At 39.0% G+C, this 9,525-nt stretch overlaps 1 protein-coding gene across 1 annotated transcript; it reads right to left on the bottom strand.

Moving 5' to 3' along the window:
• Positions 1 to 371: 371 nt before the first annotated feature.
• Positions 372 to 7,892, bottom strand: foxj1a (forkhead box J1a). The gene is made up of 3 exons (XM_041219644.1): positions 7,775 to 7,892; positions 5,591 to 6,196; positions 372 to 3,713 (listed from the first exon to the last, which is right to left on the bottom strand). Exons 2-3 carry the CDS (start codon positions 6,149 to 6,151, stop codon positions 2,910 to 2,912), a joined length of 1,365 nt encoding a protein of 454 aa, XP_041075578.1. The 5' UTR covers positions 6,152 to 6,196; positions 7,775 to 7,892; the 3' UTR covers positions 372 to 2,909.
• Positions 7,893 to 9,525: the final 1,633 nt, after the last annotated feature.

The following is a 9,525-nucleotide window of genomic DNA, read 5'->3' as shown; positions in this document are numbered from 1 at the left end:
GGGGAATAATAGCCATTTTCTATACTTTTGAGGCATAAGCAATTAGGAAATAACACTTACTACCCAGGAACAAAAATTGTGTTACATAATGTAACCATTCCATTATCTTGTGATCACAAGATCATTTATCACATGATCTCAAGAGCACAAGGTAACGGAATGGTTTTCTTGAGATCATGTGATACATGATTTTGTGATGTTCTTACAGTGAAGAAGAAAAGTAATTGATAAACTGATAATCTCAAAATATTTCTTATTTTGTGGTTATCAGCATTTTGTAAACAGTGTTGGTTTTAAACGATACACAGTATGCTTAGGAGTATGCATTTGCAATGCAGCGTGCCACAATAAGTAAAATAAAAGATCTGCTCATTAATTTATTATGACATATCAAAAAAAGAACTCAAAAAAATGTAGCCACATGAGTGGTATAAATATACTGTATACATGTTTTCTTTTGAAATTTCATGGATTCCAGAGACTGTATAAAAGTATTGAAAACTAAAATGCAGTAGAAGCCCTGTCATCTGAACAGATTGGGGGACATAGATAGTTTGTATTAATGAACATTCGGATAACCACAAGTTTACAAAAAGCCCAGCAATACATGTACATCTATTGTACTCTAACGGTTTATTTAAACATTAGCATTCTTCTCACAGGTCCAAACACTGTGTTTCCTTAGTGTTACGCTGAAGTATTTTCTGATGAAACGGTTCTAACTCTGTTGTATCCGTGCTGAGTTTTTCTCCTGCTAAGCAAAGCTGCTGTGTCTTCTTTAAAACTGTTCAGCCATCACTAACTTTAAACCCTGTCCTCTGGATGTAGTTGAGTATAAAATAGAGAGCGCCCGTTTCTCTTTCGTGCATGAACCACATGTGCAAGCTCTTTCTCTCGCGTTGTCTTCACAGTGTCACATAGTTCTTCACAGTGCTGTGGCAGTGCTTGATTGCACTGTACTTGAGAATTTCTCAAGTTTTGTTTTGCAGTTTATATGTCAGTATTTGTTGACTTTCCCAAACCATACCCTTTAGCAAGTTGAACAGTGTGTTCAGCCTTTTCCGACCATTCAATAATATTTCAGCTAGAGTAAGTACTGTCCTTTTTCGTTTGCCAGCCATTCTGAATTTGTCGGGGTCAGGCTTGCAATGCAGTTAATAAGGCGATTCGGATAAAACAGGCTTCTATTGTATATCTTGTTTAATGGGACAGCCCGCCCCAGACACCCAAGACACACATTAACTCAAAGAACTACCGGTACCTAATTTTAACATTTTTTTAATGCAACTTTGAGTTAGGGGAAAAAAACACAGTATTTTTAATTGCACATGTTAATTGCAGTTTTCAGTGCCAGTAAGACATGTATTATCCAAAAAGAAAAGTGCAAATATAAAAGAGAAATTGAAAATAATATCTGCATACTGTATACAACACAGACTGATTGCGAGTTGCATTCGAGAGGGAAACAACAGTCCACCCCCGTGAAGTATACCACTTGTTAAATGCCGTAGATTATAATGCCATTCTACTCCTGATGGAATAGCTGTGGAATCCATTCTTTGTGGAATTGTCACAATGGTTTTAGCTACTATGATGATTTTTTTAATATATATGCTTTACTCTTATATTCCAAAGATGAAATCATGATAAAATCCAATCTTCTCTTAAGGGAGTAATTACCCAGACTTTAATAAACGTTGTCTTAATCGGCCTCAGGTAAAGCCCATGTATTGTGATAGAACAATAAACACAACACTGTAAGTTTGATGGCTACACATTCACTTTCTGGCTTACAGGCAATATAACACCTTTGGCTCAGGTGGTGTCCTATTACTGGTAAAACAGGAAAGAAGTGAATTTATAGGCTAGAAAACAACAAAATCCACAGCAAAAAACAAACTGTGTACTTCAGAGAATGAGGAGAAACTGTCTTTAAAGCATTGTACATTTACCTCTTTATGTAAACTGCAGCATGTTTTTTGTAGATGTTGATCTGTAGACTTGGCAAATTCTCACAAATGTTGTGAAGCTGTCGATTTGACGTCTAAGGTGTCTGCGAGTCCAAAGGGACTGGAGAAAGGCAGCATGGGAGTGTTAAACTGCTCATGCATTATAAATGAAAGCGCTGTCATCCTTTCCTGTTATGTGACACACAGGCAGTTTCTGTGACTGTCAATGTGTATGCTGGGAGCCAATAATGATGGTCTACATACTGAACAGTCTGTGCTGTTTAAATACAATGGAGACGGTTCAAAACAAAATCATAAGAATGCCATTTCTATTGTATTTTTTGATCCCCTATAATAATAGAAATTGCATCTACAAGAACCCAAGATACATTGCTGACATATATGAAACATACATCATACAATACACAGTACAAAATAGTCTTTTTGTGTTCTCAAAGTAGCAATTGCTTGTGGAGAGTCATTGTGGATCTGAAACACAGTTGGTCCATGTAGCTAACATTAACAGTGTCTAGACTCTAGACCAGATACTCAACTAAGCCAATATATTATGTAATACATCTTATATTATCATACTGCATGTATTCACAAAAGATAGATCATATCAAAAGAGAGTATAACCCAATTATGATTTAGGTTAGGTATATTTTCATGATTTTAATTCATTTTTTTGCATGCAAAGCTAAAATTTAAGTCTTTTTATACATATTTTACATAAATTCAATAACGATGCACTATTGGGCCACTCACCCCACAGGGTTTTTTGAGTCCTGTCTTTGACTAGGGGTCAAGTCTATTGAGTATCTACTGTTTCATAGCTTAAGCTTTCCAGTTCTGAGAGCCACTTGTATCCAAGTGAAATGTTTGTTTCTTGTCTGTTTTCCTGTCGATTAGACAGGTCCCCTACAATTGGTAAACTGTCTACCTAGTTGAAAGCATGCTTCATAGAAATGCCTCTATCCTACTGCATGAGAAGGAGTCACCCAGGTCAAACAGCTGGTCCAGGCTGACTGCCGAGTTGGATAGAAAGTCATTCCTGCCTTCCTCCCAAGGGTTCTGCAGGAAAGCAGTGGCCAGGAAGGTCTCCTCATCAAAGTCTAGGTTGCTCTGGTTGGTTTGGGTCAGGATGTGGTCTGTGTGGCCTCTGGGCTCTAGGGGGCTCCACTGCTCAGGTCGGTCAATGTGTGTGCCCCGGACGGTCAGGTTCACCTCTCCAGGAATGGGGCTCAGTGGAGGCACATGTTCAAGTTCTTCACTGAGGTCGCCGGAGAGCGCAGAGTCTAGAATGGCATCCCAGTCGAAATCGCCCTTCAGGGAGCCCAGTTCCTTCTGCTCCTCTGTGGTGAGAAGTGGTGAGCTGGAGCGACGTGGGGCCTTGACCATCATCCTCTTGGGTAGGGGCTGCTTCCTCTTGTGGCCAACTTTCCCCATCTCTGATGGATCCCAGTTCTGGTCGTTGGTGACTTCTTCAAACTCCTTCAAGAGCTGCTGGGATTCCTGGCTCACACACAGCTGGCTGTTCATCACATCAGCAATGCTGGCTAAGCTGGGCTCTGGACGCATCCTGGCTTGGAAGGCGGGATTGATATGAACTGGGGGCATTCTCCTCTTCTTGAAGGCCCCGCTGAGAAGCCTGTCTGCATACTGGGGGTCGATCTTCCAGAAGCCACCTTTGCCGGGCTCGTCCTTCTCCCGCGGGACTTTGATGAAGCACTTATTAAGGGACAGGTTGTGACGGATGGAATTCTGCAACACAAGAGAAATGAACGGTTAACTAAGACTGGAATTCAGTTGAAACTCTTGAAGCTGCTATACAGATATTCATTCATTTCCTGCCATTCTAACCATAATAATTAAGCAAACACATTTGTTTTTTACCTATAAAATCATGTTGTCATACCAGTTGATGTGTATTTATAGATTTCTGCCTGGAGTAGTTCAAGAAGTTTTTGCCATTTTATGCCTTAAATATTCATTAAATAAACTCTTTAGTCTAGCAGACAAACAGGTCAACAAGTGTCTTTTTCAATGTCCAGTTATTCAGTAATCCTAGTATGCTGGGCAAATGCTTTCACGTTACTCAGTCTGTTTCTTTTAAAAGGAGCTGCCACTGGTTACACTTCTTTATCCCAGCAAGAGTCCTTTAGAAACAAGCTTCCACATTCAAAGGGCTCCAGTGTATAAATATCCTCAAATTAGAAGATGAAAAAAACCCTACAAGTTTGCAGTGAAGATTCACCCTGTGTGAGGACAAAGCCAGTAGGGGATAGCGTGCAAAGCTTCTCTGTTGCTCTGATACCACTATGCCAGATCACCTACAGCCCCTTGTCTCAATGCAGCACAGCCTTGGCAGTCTGCCCAGCCCTCCTATAATATCAAGCCTCCCAGAGACCCACCCCTGGGGTCCTGCCTGCATGCTGGTCCTTTCCAAAACACACACTGGCCCTCATTAAAGGCTACCTCTGGCTGGCAATGCATAATATAACCAGCCTCGGATTCTAGAAGAATTTCACATCATCACATCCTCTGTGCACCCCTGCCTGTCTGATGGACTGGGAAAGGACTTAAAAAAAAATAATCAATGTGTGCTGCAGCACATTAAATAGTCTTCCTGAATCACCATTTCCTTTATAAGTAGTCAGTCAGTTAAAGGTATATGAATCATTAATAAACCCATTAATGTTTAATCTGGATAAGAGGCAGCTTGGTCAAGTGGTCAGAGATAAAGACCAGATTAAAAAGATGTTTTGCATTGCATCCCCCATAGCCAGGATGACACATTTATATGACACCCTTTTGCAAGACTACTACTAGATATTCCATCCCCAGAGACAGATTGCTGCTTCACGCACAAAGAAATACTTTTAAAATAAAAGCAGCAGCCTGGCTCTGAGGTTACAATATACACAAAATTATTTACGAGAAAGGGGGTCTAGGTCTAGTTAATTCACACATTCTATTATCAAGGACCTTTCTGTCAGTCACGCATTCCTCCATGGAAAGATTAGGAAGATAATTGGGAAGTTTTATAGTCTGAGAGTCCTTTTAAGTGGAATAACTTCTTGTAAGTGGACAGTACATCTTTCCCGGTAATGAAAAAGAGACAGCGCTTGGAACTGTAATTATTTTGCCTTCTGTGAAGTGAATGTCAAGCAGTATTTTTAATGCACACACTTAAGAGAAGTCTGAACCGCTGTACATGAGAAAACCAAAGGCAAAACTTCTCTGGTGTGTCAAACTGACAATCATGTGCACTCACCAAAGAAGACTTCATGGGAGTAGCCATAGCAACTAAGCACAAATTGTACTAGATTGTACTCGGGAGGAGACATTGAAGAAAATAAGCCCCTTGTTGAATGCAGTGTATTTAATGCTATCTCTGGAGATTTACAGTAAAAACACTCACACAGCACCTGTTGTCGTTGTAATTTGGACTATAGTTATAATATTATTCAGAGAGATACTTTCAGAAACAACAATTGATTTGACTAGTGATGGTATTAAGATTCAACACAGATCAAATGAATAGACCACATTACTTTATTGCTTTATGACATTGCAAAACGGTTCATCTGTTTATATTTTCACTGACTTATAGAAGCTATAATGCTACACCTTCTCACCTGCCAGGTTGGGTCGGCGTGTTTGAAGTAGCAGTAGTTGTCTGTGATCCACTTGTAGATGGCAGATAGCATGATCTTGCTCTTCTTGCTGGCCTGCATGGCCATGCAGATGAGAGTGGCGTAGGAGTAGGGGGGCTTGACGTGAGGGTTGGTCCGGTAGTCCACCTCATCCAGGGGTTCCCCCTGGGGTCCCAGGCCGGGGTGTTGGGCGGTTCGGCAGATGGAGGCAGAGGAGGAGGGCTTGCCGGGGGTGTGAGGCATGCCCATGGAGGCTGGGTCGGCAGCGAGGGGTGAGGAAGGCCCCTCTGAGCCCTCCAGGCACCCATATAGGTCATGACTGGGCTGAGCTGTTCTGACGTGCTGGTTGCCATCAGAGTTGACAATGGAAAACTCCTGGAGCCATTGCAGGCTGGTTAGACTGTCATCCAGGTTGACTGAGCTGTTGCTACTGTTGCTTTCGTCCACAGCAGTCACGGCCGCTGAAGCTGCTGCTATTGCCTCCTCTTCCAGGAAGCTCAGAGGCCAGTTCTCAGCCATTTCTGCACAGGTCAGGATTGACATGGCTCCGCCTCTCAATTCTGTTTGGCGATTCCTTCAGTTGCACACCTGCAGAAATCAAAAAATACTTTATCACAAGAGATATTGGCACCAGTGTCCTGCTTTCCTATTGTATGGCTATGGAATCAGAGTGTTAATAATTCTGTACCGTGAAAGCTCACTTTACTGACCATCATCGTCTTTATATAAAGACGGGTTTGTTTTTTGATGTCTCTTTAGAGACGTTAAATGTTTTGTATTCAAGAAACTTCTTTTTTTTCCTTTTTTTTTTTTTTTGGAGAACACAACTGCAGTCTAAACAGTTTCAAGAAAACTGTACTTTATCTTATGTATTAGCTCTAAGATTTTTTAATAGGTCCCTGTTGTTTCAATTTGTGTAGTGTTGTGAGGAAGCATTACATTGATTTAGCTTTAGAAACTAAAATAAAAGCTCAGCAGTAGCATTTCGTTTGACCCAGATAGGGAGTTAAAACACAGCTAATAACTTCAATATACTAAATTATTTGAATATTCTTTAGGACAGTGTTCCCTCCCCTATTAAAAAATACAAAAAGCTACAAATCATTAATAACCTGTGTAGGATGTGGGGCTTGCTGGACCAATCAGGGACCGTCCAACCCCTTTCAGTAATTTCCAATGAGTTGAGAATGGAAACGGTAATCTATGTCATCATTTTTGTGAGCCAATAAGAGGAGCTTTTAAAAAGTGAATTACAATTAAACCCACCCATCTGCTTCAAATCCTATGAGCCAATGTAATTACACTAATAAAAGCAGTAGGCACAACTTTCGACTTGCCTTAAGTTTTTTAGAAATTTTACCTCAAGGATTATTGCTAGACTAACTAACCATGTATTCCCATCCTATGGATTGTTATACAAAGAACAAACATATAGAAATGTTTTAGGGTGTCAGAAGACAATCCTGTGATTTTTTTTCACCAGAAGCTTCATCAACCTAAATGTAAATGCCTTCAGATGTTAAATGTCTCAAGAGAACCTCTGTAAAACGACTGCTTAGCCAGAGCCCAGTGGTTGCTTGCTGCTTAATTGTGGTCAAGTTGATTTTTTTTTAATGGATGCAATTCATAATGTTCCTGACAACTTAGTATTTTGTAACTGTGATAACAGATAATGTCACATTAATCCTTGCTGTGTCGAATCATGCATTTAAGGATTTTATATTTGGCAAAGGTAGGCTGTATTAAATTATAATATTGTAGCTGTGAAAAACTTAAATAAAGTTTGCTACCCATGCATTGCACAGGTCTATGTTGGTTCCATAATAGTCTGCTATTTTTTTTTAATTTATCAGATGATACAAAAGTTGTCAACTATCAACCGATAACTTGGGGTAAATTATGCTTAACAAAACAGTGATTATTTTATTTTTTAGAAAGTATCATAAAATGTCTACAAATAAACGTTTCTGTGTTCAACTTTCATTAATATGTAATAAATATCATGACAGAATAAACGACTTGCTCGCACAAATAAAATTACAATAATCTAAGTTTACAGATGTAGCTAAAACCTTAGGAATAACGACATACTACAGTACTAACACGAAAACAACGACATTATTAGCAATGATAACGATAACAGACATCAAAATGCATGCACTCAACTCGTTGTTCTTTTTTTCTGGCAAATAAACTTCTAGACGACTTCCTTCTTCAACCAGCTGGTCTGATTCAAAATCCAATAAATTCCCCTCTTTGGAAATCGAGTTCCTGTGGCTGCACTTGTAAGCTATTCACTGCAGTGCAAAAAAGTCTCTGGGGGTTTATATACCTGAACCAGGAGGCTTGTATTAACACCATAGAAACGGCCCTCCCAGTTATAAACAGCTTCAGGCTCTGCCATTGGCTGAGCCGTTTCCACAGTGGGACTTTAATCACTTTACCACTCCGCTCGGACTTTCTGGAAAAAAAAGGAAGAGAGAAAAAAAAAACTGTTGAACTTTTACTTGTTTTCATGCAAATCAGTAGGAAATTCCCCGAGGCAGAGTACATGGGAACGTGTAATGGACCAGGGAGCCCCATGCCATGGTAGGGTTAGCTAGACAGTGTGTATCGGCTAAGGGAGGCTGATATCCCGTCATACACATCCATCAGACCCGCTGAAAGGTTTACTGGTAGGGCTAATGAGCTGTGTTTGTTGGGGAGGCACACATTACTGCCCAGGGGTTCACGCTAGTTAAAGCAGCAAAATAAATCTGCTTTTGAAAAATGCAGTAAATTGATTTATTTTGTATTGTTTGAAGGTTTTCTTTTTTGTTTGTTTGTTTTTTTTGTGTGTAATTGTTTGGGGGGGGGGGGCAGTAATACAGTGTTACTTACAAAATTAGGCAACAATTATAATTCGATTTTAAGTATATGACACGTTGGTTAACCTTTAGTTTTTAAAGGAAAACATTGCGTACTTCACGCCCCCAACAGACTTTTTAACATATTAGAAAATAAAGACACCACGGAATTATATAAAATGTAATGATAAATGTCCACCTTGGCGTTGTAGTTAGGTATGTGGTAAACTAGTAATTATTGCAACATAACTTAAAACAGCCAGCAGTCAAGATCAGCTTTACCGACACCAAATAAAACGAGACCTTTTGTATCGGCCACTTGTCACACTTAAGTCAAATCATTTTGACTCGCATAAAATTATGACTTTGTTTTAATATATAATAAAATAAAGGAAAAATTGAAAAATTAGCTATGCTTTTGAAGATGGAAGTAAATGCAGGTAGTCTATTTACAGTTTTGTGTTTTATTTTTTTTTTTCGCCAGTGTAAACTTTTCCCTCACTTTTCTCTCAGCCACATCTTGAGAATTGATACTAGAATGTCCTGCGGTTGTATCATCATATTTATATGGAAGGCCATCTGGGTCAAAAACGCAACGTGTAGTACACGTTTCAAATATTTCAGTCAAATCACAGAAATGACTACGTGTACCATTTTTAATCATTGCAAAAATAAATTAAATAAATAAATAAATAAAATAACACGAGCTACGTATTTCCTACATTGGTGGTAGTCATTTCACATTAGTGGCTTGTCATGACAACGTATTAACAAAGTAATTGGCACAATAACCTTTTGTGTATCATTTAGACAAGAAGACATCCATTTAAAATAAGGAATATTGCAACTATGACGACAAGAGATTTTCTTCTGCACTGCAAGCATACATTTGCTGAGTACAGCCTCTCACTTAGGTTTGGAATTTGTTATTTTACGTGGTGTGGTTCTGGCCCAGACAGGGACCGTTTATTATCAATTATAATACATTTGTTTATTATTATTATTATTATTATTATTATTATTATTATTATTATTATTATTATTATTATACATACTATTTTATTTTATATA

The sequence above is a fragment of the Polyodon spathula genome, chromosome 20 (genome assembly GCF_017654505.1).
Source record: "Polyodon spathula isolate WHYD16114869_AA chromosome 20, ASM1765450v1, whole genome shotgun sequence".
Taxonomy (NCBI): Eukaryota; Metazoa; Chordata; class Actinopteri; order Acipenseriformes; family Polyodontidae; genus Polyodon; species Polyodon spathula.
This window is presented reverse-complemented; position numbering and strand designations above follow the sequence as displayed.